Source organism: Gracilinanus agilis, chromosome 2 (genome assembly GCF_016433145.1).
Source record: "Gracilinanus agilis isolate LMUSP501 chromosome 2, AgileGrace, whole genome shotgun sequence".
Classification (NCBI taxonomy): Eukaryota; Metazoa; Chordata; class Mammalia; order Didelphimorphia; family Didelphidae; genus Gracilinanus; species Gracilinanus agilis.
The window spans coordinates 296,189,092-296,210,250 of record NC_058131.1 but is presented as its reverse complement, the minus strand read 5'-3'; the positions used below and the strand labels follow the sequence as shown (position 1 = coordinate 296,210,250).

Genomic DNA, 21,159 nt, shown 5'->3' with positions numbered 1-21,159 from the left:
ACACTATCTTTTTATGTCTATATCCTATATCTTTCCTAAATTCAGACTCTTCATTACCAGCATCAAGCATAAGTCTTTGCATACTGTAGATGGTCAAATATATTTTCTGTTGATCTTTATATTTATGGAAGTAATATAACATAAGAACAAGATAGTCTTCTCTTAACATTCATATTAAACGTCATATGGATAACAAAAATTCACAGAAAAATCTTAAAACTTCAATTGATGTAGGTCCAACCTATTCTTTGCAAAATTGTGACTAGACTCCTAAGTAGGAGCAAAACAGACAAAATGGGCTGATGGTACCATTTTTAATTATAGAAGAGTGGAATAAGGCGAAAACCACACAAGCATATATTAGTATTGAATCTGAAAAAAATATTAGCTAATATTTTTCTATAAACTCAATTTGCAACAAATCATGCTGCTCATCAAAAGAGTTATCCAGCCACTTCAGCATTTTGATTTTCTACCTTGTATCAAGTGCAGAACTCTTATAATATTTCAGTAGCATATCATACAAAATCCCAGGCTGGTTACAGTATGATCTGGCATAGGAAAACCACTAGAAATTCAACAATATGGTTCAACTGTTTATGCAACATTAACTACTCAAATAGGTTGTTTTGTGGGTTGCCACAGCCAATGAATTTGTCACCTACTGGTCATGCTGCTAGTGATGGACCTCTCCATTCTTAGACTCACAAGACTGGAGCAATTTGTTTTGGTGAGCAATGCTTTTTCAATTTAGTATATAACCTGCACAAGCTTGAATTCCACTAGCATAGCCTTGGAGAACACAGGGTCAATGGCTCCCCAAAATAAGATATCAACACACTATGAAATTGGATGGCCAGTACACTGAGTTAGACAATCAGTACATTTTGGATAGTGGTTGCAAATGGTGAAAAAACTCAATCCAGAACTAAATAAAATGAAAGCAGGATAGATTGCATTTGAGAAACTACACAGCTCACTCACATCCTCATGCATGCATACATACATACTCTCATACATGCATAGATAACACACAGATATACACACATATTTTAATACAGATATTTCCCCAATACTATTCTAAGGAGACAGTAAGACATCATAGTGGATAGAGAATCAGCCTTGGAGATAGGTAAACCTGAAGTTAGGTTCAAGTCCTGCATCCAATTTATCACACCAGCTGTGAGGACCCAGGTAAGGCATTTAACATCTCAACAACTCAAGCAATTATCTCAAACTCTAAGTTGCAGAGCATGTGCCAATCTGACAGAGGGAAGAGAAATTTCTTCATGAGGAGTTGCCTATACCAATGAAATCACAAGTCTAGCAAAAAGAAATTCTCCTCATGATTCTACACAACCATAGATCATGAATACCAAGATCTTTCTAGAAGCAAAATTGCAGGTGACCCAAATGGAAATGGATAAAACAATTCAACCAATCATGATAGGGTAGGGGGATGAGTAGGCTATATAGCATGTTGCCAACAATATTTTTTTTACATAACTTCTTGGCAGTTATCAAGGAAAAGTACACTCAGAAAAAGGGTGGGATAGTTTTGTACTAGGAGTGAGAGATAACAGATGGTGTGCCCAAGTGCTGCACTGGCACTCACAAAACATAAAAAGACCTCAAGGAAAGCCTCAATAGTTCTAAAGAGGCTCTCTTTGAAAGATAGGAACTGCCTAAAATGAAAAGTCATGAATTATAATCTTTATCATTGGAGGAAGTTTCTATAATCAAAGTATTGAACTACTTTAGAAATAACTACCTTCTCCATCCTTAATTTCATTCCTCTTAAGAATGTTGCTTCTTAAACATTTAATATGACAGGTTATGAAAATATTTCTTCTTTAAACACCTGTTTATATGGCATAATATAATTTGTAAATATTGATTTAATGATATATACCTTTCAATAAGGCAATCATTAATCAACTATCTATCAACAACTGAAATTATTCTTCATTACTAAATGGGCTTTAATCAGAGACAATTACTGAAAAAAAGATTTCTGCTTATTTTTTTTATTTGGAGTAGGAGAGGAAATGGTAAGTATATTTAGGGTATGAGAAGAAGGGTGGCACAGTAGATAAAGAGCTGGCACCAGAAGCAGGAAGACTTGAGTTCCAGTCTTTCCTTTGGTACACATTGCCTGTAGGAGCCTGGATAAATCATTTAAGCTCTCAAAGCTTACATGCCAAATTACATTGGTAGAGGATATTTCTTATGGGAAGCTCCCTACACCAATGAAATCACAGGTACAGACTCAATCTCCTAATCAAAATTCAAAATACAATAAATTTATTATCTAGTCATAACAGAAATATTAATGATGTCTTTAGGTATAATGGTAGATAACTGAAAGGAAAGGAGTCAGAAGGCCTGTTAAAGGAAACTAGTGGCATTCAGATCCATCCTCAAACACCAAATAGCTGTGTGACTTTGGACAAGTCATTTGACTTCTGTCTGCCTCAGTTTTCTCCATTGTAAAACTGGGATACCTCTCAGGATTATTGAAAAGATCAAAAGAGATGATATGTGTAAGTCACTTAGCACAGTGCCTAGAATACAGTTGGTGCTTAATATATGCATTCTCTTCCCCTCCCACCCCCAATCCACTCTTCTTCAAGCATGGAAGAATTCAGAGTACAGGGATGGTATTAACTTGGTTACACACTTTATGTCCATGAAATTCCTAAGGATGCATGATTCCAAGGCTAGAAGAATTTTAGTAAACCATTCTTATAATGATTATTCCTTTTAACCAACACATTTTCTTAATTAGGAGCTTTTCCTTCTATACTAAGGTTTGACATTAAAGTATAACAATCACCTATTATTTATAAGTTTATAACTTTTTAAAATTACCTTGTTTCACCGCCTAGGAATGATTTACATCAACTTAAGACTTTATTATTCATTTGACAAAATATAAAAATCCAGGCTGCCAAATAAGAATTATAATCAGATAAACCATCTGCTTCTACTTGCAGCCAAAACATTCCTGATAATGAAGTGAAATAATGGTTGAGAGTTTTAAAATCATGTATTTTAGGGGTCTAATTTTGTTTTTATACTTAAACACAAATACAAATATGAATGATTTGTCTAATGTCCTAATAATTTATAAAACTTCAAGAAAGAGAACCTAGGTCCCACTGTGTAGACCTAACAATGAGAGAAATGAAATGATGTTTATCTTTCCTGACTTACTCTTCTCTTCATTTCAACTCCCTCCTAGAAATAGCTTGTTACCTCCAACATTGATGGAACAGTAGCCTAAGAAGAGTTTCTCTTGCTTTTATGCTCCTCCTGACTTGCTATAGTTCTAGCTCAGGGTCAGCAACATATGGCTCTTGAGCCATATCTGGCTCTTTTGAGGGCTAGATATGGCTCTTTCTGCAGGAGCCATAAAGTCAATTTTTTTTCAGGCATTGTTACAGGAGCGCGCACTGTGAGCACTGTACGGCTATCCTGAAATTACATTTTAAAAAATGTGGCGTTTATGGCTCTCACAGCCAAAAAGGTTGCCGACCCCTGTTGTAGCTCATAACTGCTCTACAAAGAGATACATCAGAAGGTAAGTTTATTTGAAAGGTTTCCCCTGACCTAAATATTGAAAGAAAAAATTGTACTAATCTAACTTTTAAAAATGTTCAACTTGGGAGCAGCTGGGTGGTTCAGTGAACTGAAAGTCAGGCCCAGAGACAGGAGGACCTAGGTTCAAATCTGGTCTCAGATACTTCCTAGCTGTGTGACCCTGGGCAAGTCACTTAACCCTCTCATTGCCTAGCCCTTACAGCTCTTCTGCCTTAGAACCAATACCCAGTATTGATTCTAAGATGGAAGGTAAGGTTTTTTTTTTTAATGTTAATCTTATAAAAGTTGTGTATAGAAAATTTTCAAATAAAAATTTGATTGAAAAATACATTACAGGGTGTCCAAAAGTCTTTGTGTCATTTTAGCTAGTTTTGTTTTTATTTTCTTTTAGTTTTTAGTTGTTTGTTTTTTTAATAACTAAGTTTTAAGCTTTCTTTAATAGCTTAAAATTGAACTAAGACTTTTGGGACAACCTGTACAAATGATTAATCCATGATGCAGTTTGAAAGTTGAACAACTTTAAACTGTACTAGGACTTTTATAACTTCATGTCCCCATACAGATCATCAGTTTATGGGTTAATACTATTAACATTTTGAAATATTTAAAGAAACTGCTTCGAAAGAGTCCCAATCACACCCACCTAGACCCAACTCCACCACTGACTATGTGGACATGGACAAATTATTTAGCTTCTCTAAATCTTAGTTCCTTCATCTATACAATAAATTGAATGGACTAGGTGACCTCTAAGATCTTTTTCCCATTCTAACACTATGACTATCTTCTGATAACATCATCTGCTATATCTTGTTTTCTTTTCCATCCCAATCCAATGCCTTTTCCCTGTCTGTTGTCTTCTGCCTTTCAATACCCTTCTTTCCTTCCTCTTAGACCCACTTTATATATTTTGCCTAAAAATCAGGTAATAGACTTCCAACATTAAAACAAATTACCAACTAGTTTATTTGCATACTACAGTCCTATTGGTGCCCAGATAAGTGATGACATAGAGGAAAAAGAAAATTACAAGTTGGGTCAATAGGAAACCCATTCGCTTTAACAAAACAAGCCTTTTAAAAAATCTACAGGTGCTAGTTTCAGTTGATATCCACATCAAAAAAGGTATTCGTAGAAATGTTCACTGGAAATTAAAATGGAAATTAGTCCTTCAGAAATACAGAAGACTTGTAAGTTTATACATCAATGACTAGTTCATGAATTATTAACTAATCTGAATGATCTTGGCTATATTTTATCTGAAGTCATTTTCTAAACTTGTATTGACTCTCAAACCCTCAGAAATTTTTCAAGCTTTTTCCAAAGATATAGTACACTTTCATAGAGGCTGACATTATAGAATGATCTTAATACATACAAAATGTAAAGATAATAAACATACATATTAAGTATATGTATATATATATATGAAATACACATTGATATTCAGGAGAAAGTGAATAAAATCTAATGTCATATTTGCAATTTAATCTAAAAGAGGAAACTTTTTACACATAATGACAGGAGTTCATAGTTCTATATTTCTAAAATCACTGAGACGATAATGAAACATGAGATCACAAGAGAATAATTCCTCAAATTAGTTATCCACAACAAAAAAGTCAACACAAACCACCAAACTTAAATCTTAAGATACTTGAATGTAAATTCATTATTAAATATGATAGACATTATTATAATATTCACTCAAATGAGCACATATATTAGCAATCTGTACAATTGAAGTTCTTAGAAAAAACTTTAAAATTTAAAGATCATTACATATATATATACATATATACACATATATACACAAAATATCTATATACAACATTTTGACCAAAAAAGAAATGAAAAAGATTAAACACTTAGAAAACCTTTAGTGACAATTTATAGTACACAGGTGAGGTTCTTAGTAAACTCCTTAAGTTTAAATTGACAAGGGAAATAATTCAGGTTCATTTTGAAGAAGGCTATATTTGGGAGGTTCTTATCTAGTGGAAAGTAAACACAAACATTACCTAAAATAATCATAACCTTTGAATTTCCAATATCAGTCAATTACCTAACTTTATTAAGTGTGTTTTGCCCTACAAGAACCAGATTTGGGAATTACTCAGAAAACAACTTATTTCAGAGAAAGTCTGTGTTAAGAAAACATTCATATAACCCAACTGGTACCATTACTTCTAAAAGTTGTATAAATATTTCAATAATTGCCTGTTTTCAAGTTTTATATATTATACCTGAAATAAATTGTCCTAATTAACCTTCTCCACCCCCCCTAAAAAAGAATTCAAAAACGCCTATAATTTCCTGCTTTTATTCTATATGATCTTCTGAAATACCCTTGGGATCCTTTCGAATACAGATTTTGCACGCATTGCAGTGACTGGGTTAATACAATAGGTTTCTATTTTGGTGTCATTCAAGTGTTGCTGATCTTAAATCAGGGAAAGAAACAGCCACTTCATGAGATGTGATAGCTTCTAAAATAAGTACATGCAAGATATACAAACTCTTTATCAGACAAGATAAGTTGTAAATGATAAATAACATCCTTCTAGAAAATTAGCTTAATCCTCAAAAATAATAAATGCATACTTAATTACATTGCTGTTTTTCTAAATAGCAGGCACAATCTGGGATTTTTAAAACATTCAATAAATTGATTAATCAATAGGCAAAAGGTAAACCTTAACTCCAGGTGCAAGGCCTTTTTCTCCCTTTTCTGCGCCTTAATCATCACATGAGCCCTGCACATTTCCCCAGTAACCATAATTGACAACCATTTAATCATTTCTTAGAAAGTCTAGTACCAAATATACCAAATTCAGAATAAACAAATAGGAAGCAATGCTACAAGCAGCATCTAGTTGTATCAAGACAATAAATTGTTTCTTGCTCAATAAACAATTCCTCTTCCTTTTATTTATTCAGTAGTTCTTCATAGCACCTTTCTTTCTGAACATTCTGTATTTCCTCCTCTGTTATCTCAATATTCATAAACTAGAATTTGAAAAAAGGAGGGGAAAGAGGGCAGGAACAGAAGAAGGGACCCACATTTCAAGACATATGTTTATCTAGAGCTCCTTTCCTTCCCTAAATATCCCATACTGGGTCATGTTTTCTCAAAAGAATCCAACATGAGTTTAGCCAACAGAAGCTCCAGGAAGAATATAAATTGTTAGGGTCCCCGCTGCACATGCGTAAGGACAGCAATGTTCACGGATCAGGGGGCTTTCACCCCTTCTTAGTTTGCTAAGTTTGGGCCAGCAGATAAAACTCTGTGGTTGCAAGTAAACTGGGGCACAATCATTTTACCAAAAATCAAAACAAATCAACCAAAACTAAGTAAAAAGCCTTAAGCTAAGTAAGCCTTAAAGAGAGGCACTTGCCTAAAGCCGAGATATCTCAATTCTAGAAGCAAAAACCATAAAAAACTGCTGATCAAGCGAATAAGTGAGGCAACCAGAGGCGCCACTGCCACTTTTCCCCATTCAGGCACGACCTGTTCAAAAGTTTGCTCCTTTCCATAGCGAAGAGGCTAGGATAACCAGTCCCAAACGATAACGTCTGGGGGTCTTCTCTGGATTAATACCGGCACTGGTACCAGTTCGAGATGCTCGACAACCAGAGAAAGAAAAAGGCAACAGGAGAGTAGGGGCAGTGCCTCCTCTAGATTCTGTCCAGAGCCCAAACGCACAGTGGGCGCGTAATGTGTTTACTAATAACAGTAAATATAACAAAGAAGCAGCATGTTCCCCCTTCCAGTTCCTTAGGGCTGGGTACAGGACAGAGGCTTTCCTCACAGCTCAGTCAAGACTCAACTACCCTAGAGCAGAAAAAAGGACCAGAGAAGGGGAGGAAGGTACAGGGAGAGGTGGAAAAAGGGTTCACGAAGGGTCTGAAAAAGAAGCTGAAAGGGGGCACGGGGCCGGGGAGAAGCAGAAAAGAGGCTCAGAAAAAAAGCATTCAGAAAGGAGGTGCAGAAAAAGAGCAGGGAAGGGAGTGCAGAAAAAAGGAAAGGCAGGGAGGGGGTTAGGGAGAATAAAGGAGGATGCAGAGTGGAGCTGAACAAGGTAGAAATGGAGTGAAATGAAAGAAAAGGAAGACATGGAAATGAAAAAAAAAGTGAGGAGGCGAGGAAGAAAGAGTGTGTTGAGCAAGAGTGGGAAGGATGAGGAAGGGGAGGAGAGGGACAGGCAGAAGTCCCTGGTCCAGCACCGAGAAGAAGACCCTGCGCCCCCTCCCGGGTCCCGCTGCCCCCTCCCTGCCCAGCCCCAGTCACCTTGCTGTAGGCGTAGTAGCCCAGGCACTGCGCGAAGTCCAGGCCGGCTGGGTCCCCGGCCGCCGCGGGGTAGAATCTCACATCCATGCCGGGGGCCGGGGCCCGGGCCCCTCTGGGAGAAGGGTGAGGGGGGCCGCCTCTCCTGCCTGCCTGCCGGGCGGCCGATAGATCCACCCTCAGAAGCGCCCTGCCGGGGGCGCCCGGGGGCTATGGGACTGGGGGGCTGAAGGGTGGGAGCCCAAGCCGGGTGGGAGTGGGAGCCGCAGCCGCCGCCGCACACAAAGGAGCCACGCGAGCAAGCGGCGGGAGAGCAGTGGCGGGCGGACGGGTGGACGGGCTGACGGGCGAATTGACGGACAGACAGACCGGCCAAGGGGCTCACTCGGGGAGTGGGGGACAACGTGAGGAGGTTCCGTGGGCTGCTGCGGAGAGGAAAAGGAGGAAGCCCTCTGAGTCCGCGGGGGACAGGATGGGACAGGACGCTGGAGGAGACGGGACGGGACGGGACAGGACAGGACAGGACCGGGCGCTGGAGTTTAAGAAGCGCGGAGGGAGGCTGGACGAGCGTGGGGACAAGGCAACGGTGGAGGCGGCTGCTGGCCCCGCTCCTCCCCGGGAGGAATGAGGGAGAGGAGCTGAGGAGACAAGGGGCTGAGCCCCTCCCCTCTTTCTCTCTCTTTCCCTCCCTTCCTCCCTCCTATGGTCCCCTCCCTCCCTCCCTCTCCGTGCTGCCGCCGCCGCCGCCGCCGCCGCCGCCACGGCCGCCCTTCCACCCCTCCCACTGCTAGCAGCTGGCGCGGCTCTGCTCCCGGTGCCACTGCGCCCCGCCCAGCCCCACGCGCCTACCCCGGGACCCGCCCCCAAAGCGGAACCTTACCCTCTCTCCAGCCCTCCAGCCCCCCAATTTCCAACTCCGTCCAAGCCCCTCACAAATACAAGTCCTCACTTCGCTGGTCCCTTTCCCAAGCTCACTCTTTCACCTACTTCTCTTGACTTGGCCTACCAAACTCCTACGCTCCCATCATCTCCTTCCACTTTTCCCTGTTTCCTGACTTCTCGCTGAACCCAGTCATTAGCCCATCACCTCACTTCTTGTTTCTGATCAAAACCCAGATTGCTTCTTTTTCCTGTCTCACCCCAACTTTTCTTCCAATCACCTTAACTTCAACCCATTATTCCTTTCTTTCCCAATCCCCCCCGCCAAAAAAAAAGATCTCTCAGCTCAACGTTTTACCCATCACTTGTTCTCCCCCATACCCCCAGATTTTCTCCTTCAACCTAATTTACACCATCACCACACCCATCAATTTGTATTCCCTCTTCAGCTCATCTTTTCCCCATTTTTGTCTTTTTCCCAACCATCTCCTTCAACCCATCTTTTCTGCACTAGTTGTCTTCTCCCTCCTCAGACTTATTCTTGACCCTCCCATTCACTTTCTTCCCACCACCTAATGACTTTTTCTTTTTTCAGCTATCTCCCTAGCTCACTTTCCTCAGCCAACCTACCGTGCTCACTTCCTCATTCTTCACAACTCTCCTTCCCTTATCTCTTCTCCCCAATCCAACTTTTCCCGGTCACCTTCTCACTGCTTTCTTCCCCTCAATATTACCCTCAATATTCCCTTCAGTTCTTACACTCCCCTCCACTCCTCCTTTCCTTCCTTCCATTCTCTTTCCCTGAATCTTCTCACACTTCGATACTGTAATTCTTTATTTCTATGCCCCACCGCCACAGCCCTATGTGCACTTCTCTTCCCTCTTCCTAGGTTCATACCTCTTCCTACCCTTAAATCCAGTGTTATTCTTTCAGTCCCTCTCCTGTGTTGCCAGGTCCTCTTCTCCATATTTCCCCCTCCATTTTCGTCATCCTTTCCCATCCTATCTTCATTCCTCTCTCCACTCTCCTAAGTCACTTGTCATTCTTATCCCAGGGTGCCAAGCCTCTTTGCCACCAGGTGGCCTTTACTTCAAGTTTTATGAGAGTTCTTCCCTCAATGACATCCTCTGCCCTACTTTCTTTTCCCCCCTTGTCTGTTTCCCTAGCTTCCCCCTCTTGCTGACACCTTAAACACTACAGCGACACTTAGTGCACCTGCTCTCCGGGGCTGGGTTTCTGACCTATGTCTGTGAGCCTGGACATTCTACACTTAGTTTATTTTCTTAAAGGGAATTTAGGTTTAGCCTTTCACAGCTGGACAGAATTGAACTTTACACGTTAAGCTTCATTTCTGTTTGTTCCTTGTTTTTCTTTGGTCTTGTTTTGTATTCAAAAGGTATTTCAGTAACTGGATCCAGCTAGACTTTTCTCCTAGAGAAAATGTCCCAATTTTCCTAAAAGGCTCTGGGTGATTAACTTCCCAACACTCTACTCACTCAGTCCCCTTTTTTTGGTAAAGAGAAAATGAGGAAGCTTTAGCTATGCTTTCTCTCGATCTCTTTAGTTATCTCTTTCTCTGTTTCTGTCTCAGTCTTGGTCTCTCACCTGCTTTATTGTTTAGTTAATGATATTTTGGCTTATCTCCACACATAGACACACATATTGTTTTATTTTTTGTGAGCTGTTTTAATAGGTGAAAACATTAAAAATGCTGTTTTACTTATCCACAGTTGTGAAGTAACCCTACTTGTAAGATCAGGAGTAACTTTTTTTTTTCAGACTAGCACTGACTACCTATTTATTTTCTTTTTCCTAAGCCCCTCCCCTAATAGCCCTGTCATGTGGACCTGTGGTTGGTGATTTTCTGTATATTCATTTGGAATTTCACCTTTCAGGAAACAAATAACAAAATAGAATTCCGTTAACTTGAAGTTTGGGTCATTTCATCTATCTCTAGAAGAAACTTTATGGTTTGGGAACAAATGAGAAAATGGAATAAGGGAAGGACTGCAAATACTTTGTCCCTTGACTCCAGTCCCCCTCACTAGAAAAGGCTCAGTTGCCTTTCCTGAGTTTCCATTTAACATCTACTACTCAGCAGTCGTTCCCTAATGGCACAGCATGTTGCACAAATTGGCAGTGAGTTGAGATATTATCAGCACAACACCCCATTGAGTAAGTTCTTGAAACATAGAAGTTGAAGCCTTTTCTCCTTGCCACTGGGCTCTCATGGCCTTCCAACCAATGGGAATCTTAGGTTGTAGTGACCACCTGTTGTCTAGCAAGTGAGCATGCTTTAAAGTTTCACTATTAGCATTTAACAATACAGAATAATATGGGATCTGTCCACATGAGAGGGATTGCCTGCTGATCTATGTTCCAAGAAATTAAGATAACTGCTAAAAGTCCTGAAAGAAGAAAAAGGAAAGCTGTTCTTTATATGCCACACTTTTTACCTCCATATATTCTAGTAGGCATCTGGAACAATCTCTCCATTGATTACAGCTATGAAAGAAATATAATCAAAGTTATAATGACTAAATCTGAAGTTGTAATCAGACCTCAAGGATCAGAAATACAAATACTTCATGTTTCTGGGGCCCTAACAGTTAGGAGACCTCGAAATGAATTTGGACTAATGCATATGTTGAGGACTGTATACAGGATGATCCAAGGGAACAAGTTAATTATCAGCTTATGTGGCATGATTTCAGAAGCACTGAGAACACTTCATGCTTTCCAAATCATTCCTTACTGGCATTATCTTGGTGCATGGGGCACTGGATTTAGATTTAGAAAGATGGTTCAAAATCTACTTTAGATACTAGATGTATGAATCTGGGCAAGTCACTTAACTTCCTTTGCCTTAGTTTCTTCCATTATAAAATGAGAAAATAGGACTGCATGGCTTCTAAGACCCTTCCAGTTCTTAGTCCTGTGATTAATGCTTCATCCTTTTTAATTTAAAGCTTCCTTTCCTTTGAAGTTCTCCTGGAGCTAACAAAACATTAAACTGCCACCAGATATTTGTACTGTTATATAAATAAAAGGTTCAAAATATTTCAATTACTAGGAAGGATGAGTCCTTAAAGTGAGAGAAATAGGCCCAGGGAAGAGAAGGAAGGGTTGAGAAACTGAGAAGTGGGAATTCCAAAAAAAATTTTACATACTTTAAAAGAGTGGTTCAATGCCTACCCTAATTGCCTATATAGTATATATCCTTTAAAAAAAAACCCTTACTTTCTGTCTTAGAATCAATACTAATTATTGGGCTTAGGTAAGCATAAGGTAAACTTAAGTTAAGTGACTTGCCCAGGGTCACATAGCTAGGAAGTTTCTGAGACTAGATTTGAACTCAAGACCTTCCATCTCTAGGCCTACCTGTCAGTCCACTAAGTGACCTAATGGTATGCCCACAGAAATGAAGGTTTAATGGGGAAGTGGTTTTAATGGTTGAGATTGATATTTCAGAGAAGGGTGAGTTTTCTCTTGCCATTTAAAATCATATCACTAGGTAATGATTTTTCTATATATGGGTTTGGCCAGATTTGAATTTTAATATACACTTGTCTCTCTCTATATCACAGTTTACTTATTGCAGCTTCACTGTATCACATGTTTAAAAAATTATCTAATTCTGTAAAGTGGAGTTTTTGCTATATCATGGGATTTTGTGGATGAGTACCATACTGTACACACTTGGAAATGCAGCACACCACTACCACCTGTACAAGTTTGCCAACCTTAGATTTTACAGGGCACACTATTGGCTGATGGAATGAAAGTTAACCAACCACAGCACTGTGTTCTGTATCCTGGATGTTGATAGGCTCAGTGACTGTACTTCACAGATTCTCACCTATTGCAGGGACCTCTGAATAGGTGAGGGATCACTGTACTCCTATAAATCTATGAACTCATCAATGTAAGTATTCCCTCAAATGATTCAATCCATTCATCTCTATATTCTGATCAATTCTCATGCATGCCTTCCCATAAATTCATTATAAGGCACCTACCAGACATTCTGGGAAATCTTCCTCAATTTCTCTTCATTTTGGGTGGACACCAGGATAATTAGGACTGTCCCTCAATTTTCTGGCTCATTTTTTTCAATGATTTGAAAAAATTTTTTTTCTGATGACATTCTTTATACCACTTTTAGATAATTCCTAGCTTATAAAAGCATTACAGTCTTTTGGTCCTCTACCATGTGCCTCTCCATGGTCCTTTGAATGATACTAAACTTCCAAGTTTTGGAGCATATGGAGTATTATATAAATCATTGAGATACAATATAATAGTATTGTGTTTAAAATATGAGTCTTCATTTCTGTGACAAGTCTAGGGTAAATAAAACAACTCCATGATTTCCCAAAGTCAAGACAACCTGGTTTTCTTCTTTTGCTCAATTTTTAAGCCAGTTCGCAGTCTATTTGTAGAGTCCATTCAAGATATGTCCTGCTGTAAAGGTCTGTAATTGTTCATCCAACTATATAACATATATGAACCCCAGAGCAATGGATCCATGAGTGGGGATGAATGACCAATCAGAGGGGTAAGAGATAGATCACATTCTCACCCTCCATTTTCTTATAGTATCCAATCATGAGTTTTGTCTCCCAACACAAAAATATCAACTCCTTATCCCCAAATATATCCCTACTCCATTCTCCTCCTCCCTTGTGCAAATTCCAAAGCTTCCCACTTCTGAGTCAGGCATTGGTCTTTCAGGCACTCGCAGCAGCAGATGCACAAATGCCAATGGGAAAATCTTCCACTCCTGCTTCCAACCATACAACAGCAGAAACCCTCTTGGAAGATGGATTCTGCACACCAGGCCAGTGGCCAATGAAGTAGAACTCTACCATCCCCTTTGGGACAGTGTGAGTCTCACAGAATAAGCAGGCATGGATTGATTATACTCTGCATTGTTTATCTCATTACAATATTTTTATCCCTGCACCCAACCCTTAGCCAAACCTCTTAATTGCTGTCAAGGGTACTGCCATGCTTCCAGTCACTCAGATTTCCAACCTTAGTTTCATATACTCACTCTCCTTCATTACAAATAGCCAATCAGTTGTGAAGTCTTGTTATTTTACCTACAAAACATTTCTTGAATCTTTCCCTGTTGATCTGCTCATACAGCCACCACTCTAATTCAGACCTTTATCACCTCTTGCTGGACTATTGCAACAGACTTCTAATTGATCTCCTTACATCATGCCTTTTCCCTTTCTAATCCATCTTCCACATAATTGTCAAAGTGATTTTCCTAAAAAGCAGCTGACCATATCAGCAATTTACTCAATAAACTACAAGGACTTTCTACTGAGTCTCAGATCAAATACCATTATTTCATCTTAATCTTATCCTTTTTTAAAATTTCTATATTTGTATATGTTTTATAATGTACATAATTATTACTGCAAACATACAATTTACGAATAAGTAAATATGCACATGTGGGTGTACACATTCAAAAGTTTTTGCTAATGGTGTATAGAATCAAAAGAATTTGGAGACCAATGATCTAGGTGATAGACATTCTTCCTTTACATGATTTTTCCTGAGTAGAAAGATGGGGTAAGTTTACCTAAATGATTATGCATCTTACTTAGGAGGCTTTTCAGTGTTCTTGGGTTTTATGCAATCAGTACCATGTCATCTTTAAACAGTGGCATCTGGAAAACTCATCACCTGCAGAGAAAACTTCTTTAACTTTAAATATATGATAGATATAATAAAATTAGTTGACCTTTATATGGCACTTTAAGGTAGACAAAGCCCTTTGCATGTACTATCTCATTTGATCTTCCCAACTACCTGTGAGATAGATGTTATTATTTACTCATTTTACAAATGAATAAACTAAGGCTTAGACAGGTTAAGTGACTCAGCCAGGATTGTTTAATTAGTAAGATTCTAAAGCAAGATTCAAGCCTGGGTCTTCCTGACCTCAACACCAATGTACTCTCATTATGTAACACTACTTTATTTATTTATTTTTAAACCCTTACCTTCCATCTTAGAATCAATACCGTATATTGGTTCTAAAGCAGAAGAGCAGTAAGGGCTAGGCAATGGAGGTTAAGTGACTTGCCCAGGGTCACCTAGCTAGGAAGTATCTAAGACCAGATTTGAATCCAGGACCTCCCATCTCTAGGCCTAGCTCTCAATCTACTGAGCCATCCATTTGCCCTCTTGATAACACTACTTTAATCACTAAACACTTTAAACACTACTTTAATATTCTTTGATTCTCAATGACAGTGGAAACCTAACTTAATGCATTAACTGGAAAAATGTATTTTTAGATTTAGCTCTTGTTTTGGAACCTCAGGCAAATCAATTACAATGTGGTTACAGTTTGCTTCATTTAAGTGACAATTGGTGGAGGCAAGATGGCTAAGTAGAAGCACAGAAAGCTCAAACCTCTGAGAATCCTCTCTAAACGACCTTAAAATAACACTTCAAAATGAATATTGAAATGACAGACCCAACAAGCAGACAGAGTGAAGCAATTTTCCTGCAGAAAACAACTTGGAAGGTAGGCAGAGAGGGTCTGTTCATTGGGATGAAAGGGGAGTGCAGCCCACAACAAAGCCACATGTCCCTCAACAAGCCCCTGAAGCTCATAGCGAGGCCCCACAAGGAGTACCAGTACAAGTCAACCGCAAGCTCCCCAACACCACATTTACTATTCCAGCTTCTGACCCTGGGCACAAGCCAAATTCAAGACTCAGAGACCCTGTGTAAGCCAACAGCAGAGTGCCTCACACTTACTCTTTGAAATTCTAAGCACAATCCTACAGTGAGGCCCCAAGTCCTAGTGCAAGGCAGTTGGTGGTCTGCCTGGCTGGTTTAAGAACAAGGTGAGGCTTGAAGTCCATGCTTAGTCCCAAAGTTAGGCCCCAAGCCCTAGCCCAAGGCAGTCTGCAGTGTATCTGACAGGTATAAGCTCAAGGAGAGGCCCAGAACCTCTGCCCAACCCTGCAATAAGGCCTGGAACCCCAGAGCAAGTTAGTTTGCAGCATTCCTGGCCTGTGTAAGCCTAGAGTAAGGCCTGAAGCCCCTGCCCAAGTCTGATCTTAGGTCTCCATCATATAAATTTGGAAGAACTGAAACTTGCAGAAAACTAGACCTATAGCTGAGAGTAACAGCAAAGAAAAACTGAAATTTAAGAGAGTGCTCTCTCTACACCAAGACCTGTGTCAACCTTCAAGATAAAATTAAAAGTCAAGAAAAAGGCTAGGAAATGGAATAAACATAAAAAACTTAACCAGAGTAAGTTATTATGGAAACAAAGAAGTCCAAGACAGAGACTCGGGAAAGAACAGTGAGATCAAAAAGCAGCTACATTCAAAACTTCAAAGAGAAATGGGAATTGGTATAAGGCACTGAAGAACTCAAAAAGAATTTCAAAAATCAAATGAGATAGAAAGAGGAAAAATGGGGAAGAAAAATGAAAGCAATGCAAAATAGAATTAGCCAAATGGAGAGGCGTAAAAATCCAATGAAGAAAAAAGTTATTTAAAAAGTAGAATGGACCAAATGGAAAATGGGGTTCAAAAGCTTAAAGAGAAGAATTTTTTTAAAAACTAGCATTGGGCAAGTAGAAGTTAATGACTTCATGAGATATCAAGGAATAATATCAAATCAAAAGAATGAAAAAATAGAAGAAAACATGAAATAGCTCATTCAAAAAAAAAACAGTTGACATAGAAAAGAGATCCAGGAGAGAGAATTTAAGAATTATTTGTCTACCTGAAAGCCATGGGGGTGGGAGGGAAAGCCTAGACATCATATTACAAGAAAGTACCAAAGAAAACTGTCTTTATATTCTTGAACAAGAGTGTAAAATAGAAATTAAAATAATCCACCAATTACCTCTGGAAATAAATCCCCAAATGACAACTCCTAAGAGTTGTTATAGGCAAATTCAGAATCTCCTAAGCTAGGAAAATATTACAAGCAGCCAGAAAGAAATAATTCAGATATCATGGAGCCAAAGTCAGAATTACACAGGATTTAGCAGCTTCCACATTAAAGGACTGGAAAGCTTAGAATATGATATTCTGGAAGGCAAAAGGACTAGATTTGTATCCTAGAAAAAGCTACCCACAAGAATTGTGTATATTATTTCAGGGGAAAAAATGATCATCTAATAAAATAGAAGTATTCCTGATGAAAAGAGCAGACATAAACATAAAGTGTGATGCTCAAATACAAGGCTCTAGAGAATCATAAAAAGGTAAATAAGAAAGAGAAAATTTAAGAGATTCAATATACATTTACATTTTATATAAATAAGCTGTTTATATTTTTCTATATAAAGATGATACTTGTAATTTCTGAAATTTTTTTCCATATTGGAGAAATTAGAAGGAGTATATATAGACAGAGGGTGTGGGAGTAAGTTGATTAGTATGGCATGATATGCAAGACACAAATCAAGGTGGGGGAAGAGTATTGTATTAAGAGAAAACAGGAGAGGTAGAACAGGGTAATATATCACCTAAAGAGGCACAGAAAAACTATTGCAGTGGAGGGGAGGATGAGAGAGGTGACAAGTAATGCTTAAACTTTGCCTTTATTGGAATTGGCTTAGAGAAAGAATAACAACTGTATTCATTTGGGTATATTCTTACTCTTTACGGAAGTAAGGGGGGAATAAGATGAGGGAGTATAATAGAAGGAAGGGAAATGTGGGAGATGATAATTAAAAGCAAAACATTTCTGAGGAGGGCCAAAGTGAAAGGAGAAAGAAAGAGCAGGATCAAAACAAGAAAATAAGATGGAGGGGAATACATAATTGATAATCAGAACTCTGAATGTGAATAGGATAAACTCACCAATCAAAAGGAAACAGATACCATAATGGATTTAAAACCAGAATCGTAAGATCCGAGAAATAACTTTGAGTCAGGGAGTCACACACAGAGTAAATTAGGTAAGGGGATGGAACAGAATTTATTGTGCTTCAGCCAAAGTTAGAAAGGTAAGACCTCCAACATTTTATTTGCCTCATTTTTTTTAAACCCTTGTACTTCGGTGTATTGTCTCATAGGTGGAAGATTGGTAAGGGTGGGCAATGGGGGTCAAGTGACTTGCCCAGGGTCACACAGCTGGGAAGTGGCTGAGGCCGGGTTTGAACCTAGGACCTCCTGTCTCTAGGCCTGACTCTCACTCCACTGAGCTTCCCAGCTGCCCCTTGGCCTCCAACATTTTAAAGGAAAAATTAAAATGAGCTTCAGACCAAAATATACAATAAAACTGTGGGGGACCTCAATTTTCCCCTCTCAGATCGAGAGAAGTTGAACCAAAAAATAAAAAAGAAAGAAGTGAAGGAAGTAAATGAGATTTCAGAAAGGTTAGATGTAATAGCTCTATGGAGAAAATTAAATGAGACTACAAAGGTATAATGCCTTCTTTTCAGCATTGTACCTACACAAAAAAATTGACTATTGACATAAAAATTTCACAACTAAATGCAGGAAAGCAGAAATAATGCATCCTTTTTGGATCATAATACAATAAAATTATAATTAGTAAAGTTTCATGGAAATACAAATTAAAATTAATTGGAAACTAAATCATCTAATTCTTAAAAAGGGGTCAGTCAAAGAACAAATTAAAGAAACAATCAATAATTTTATTAAAGAGAATGTCAATGAGGAGACAACATATCAAAATTTATTGGATACAGCCAAAGCAGTACTTAGGGGAAAATTTATATTTCTGAATACTTACATCAAGAAAATGGAGAAAAAGCAGATCAACGAAATGAGCATGCAACTAAAAGAAAACTAGAATAAGAAAAAAAATTTTAAATCCCCAATTAAAGACTAAATTGTAAATTCTAAAAATCAAAGAAGTTAATAAAATTGAAAGTAAGAAAACTAATGATCTAATAAGTAAGACAAGGAGTTGGTTCTGTGGCGGGGAACAAATAAAATAGATAGAACATTGGTTAATTTGATTTAAAAAAGAAAAGAAGAAAATCAAATTACTAGGATCAAAATGAAATGAGTTAATTCACTACCTATGAAGAAGAAATCCCTGGGAACTATTTTGTCCAATTATATGCCAACAAATATGGCAATCTAAGCAAAATGGATCAATATTTACAAAAATATAAATTGCTCAGATTAACAAAAGAGGAAAGAGAATACTTTAAAATCCTATCTCAGAAAAAGAAAGGAAATAAATCATCAATGAATTCCCTAAGGAAAAAGTCCCCCAGGACCAGATGGATTCACAAGTGAATTCAATCAAACATTTAAAGAATAATTCATCCTAATACTATATGAAATATTCAGGAAAATAGTCAGAGAAGGAATCCTACTAAATTCTTTTTATGACACAAATAAGGTGCTGATACCTAAGCTAGGAAGAGCAAAAACAGAAAAAGAAAATTATAAGCCAATTTCATTAATGAATATAGCTGCAAAAAAATTTAAATAAAATACTAGCAAGGAAACTGCAGCAATATAACACAGGGATCATTCACTATAATCAGATAGGATTTATATCAGGAATGCAGAATTGGTTTACTATCCGGAGAACTATCAGCATAATTGACTATATCAATAACCAAACTAACAGAAATCACATGATTATTTTCACAGATACAGAAAAAAACCTTCAACAAAATACAATATCTAGACCTATTAAAAAAATAAATGGACCATTTCTTAAAATAAGTCCTATCTATCTAAAACCATCAATAACTATCAACTGTATTGAGAATAAAAAGCCTTTCCGGTAAGATCAGAGGTGAAGCAAGTCACCTATTATTCACCACTATTATTTAATATTGAACTAGAAAGGCAAACTTTAGCAATATGAGAAGAAAAATAATTTGAAGTAATTAATGATGAAATTAAATGATCACTTTGCAGATGATATGATGACATACTTAGACAATCCTAAAAAATCAACTAAAAAACTAGTTGAAATAATAACTTAAGGAAAGTTTCAAGAAAAAATAAACCTATGCAAATCATCAGCATTTCTTTATATTATCAACAAAGTCCAACAGCAAGAAATAGAAAGCGAAATTCCATTGGAAACAACTATAGGCAATATAAAATACCTGGGAATATACTTGCCAAGATAAACATGGGAATTGCATGAACATAATTACAAAACACTTTTCACACAAATACTCAGGTCTCTACACAATTGGAAAAATATTAATTGCTCATTGGTAAACCAAGCTAACATAATAAAAATGACAATTCTACCTAAATTGATTTACTTATTCAGTGCCATACAAATCATGCTATCAAAATTATTTTATAGAACTAGGAAAAATTACAGAACTCATCTCATAGAACAAGAGGTCAAGAATATCAAGGGAATTAATGTGAAAAAAATGTGAAGGAAGGTGGCCTAGCAGTACCAGATTTCAAACTTTCCATAAAGCAGTAATTATTAAAACAGTCTGGTACTGGATAAGAAATAAAACGATGGATAATTGGAATAGATTAGATACATAATAAAGGATAAATGACCTTGGCAATCCTGTGTTTGATAAACCCAAAGATTCCAGCTTTGGGGAATAAGAACTCACTATTAGACAAAAGTGGCTGGGAAAACTAGAAAACAGTATGGCAGAAACTAGGTATAGCCCAAGATCTCACATGCTATATACCAAGCTAATGTCAAAATGGATATATGATTTAGACGTAAAGTATGATATCATAACTAAATTAGGGGAACATAGAATGGTAACCTGTTTGATCTATGAAGGAAGAAAGAATTTATGACCAAACAAGAGACAGAGAAAATTACAAGATGCAAAATGAATAATTTGGATTATATTCAACTTAAAAGGTTTTGTACAAATAAAACCAATGTAACTAAGATTAGAAGGGAAACAACAAACCAGAAAAAGAGTTTTAATCAAAATTATCTGATAAAGGCCTAATTTTTCAAATATGTAGAGAACTGTCAGATTTGTAAGAATATAAATCATTCCCCAGTTGACAAATGATCAAAGGACAAGAAATTTTCAGATGAAGAAACCAAAGCTATCAATAATGAGATGAAAAAAAGTTTTAAATCACTCTTGATTAGAGAAATGCAAATTAAAACAACTCTGAGGTATCACCTCACCATTGGATTGACCAATATGACACAAAAGGAATATGACAAATATTGGAGGGGATGTGGCAAAATTGGGACAATAATTGTTGGTGGAGTTGTGAACCAATCCAACCATTCTAGATGGCAATTTAGAATTATCCAAAGGGTTATAAAACTGTGTATACCCGTTGATCCTGTAATACCACTACTAGCTTTGTATCCCAAAGAGGTCAAAAAAGGGGAAAGGACCTACTTGTACAAAAATATTTATAGCAGTTCTTTTTGTGGTGGC

At 37.7% G+C, this 21,159-nt stretch overlaps 1 protein-coding gene across 1 annotated transcript in view; it reads right to left on the bottom strand.

The window, feature by feature from the left end:
- Positions 1-8,495, bottom strand: part of TOX3 (TOX high mobility group box family member 3) — a 118,753-nt gene extending 110,258 nt beyond the window's left edge. The window contains exon 1 of the mRNA XM_044664153.1: positions 7,895-8,495. Within this exon, the coding sequence (XP_044520088.1) occupies positions 7,895-7,981 (87 nt within the window). The 5' untranslated portion in view covers positions 7,982-8,495. The remainder of the gene's footprint in view (positions 1-7,894) is intronic.
- Between the last annotated feature and the right edge of the window lie 12,664 nt (positions 8,496-21,159).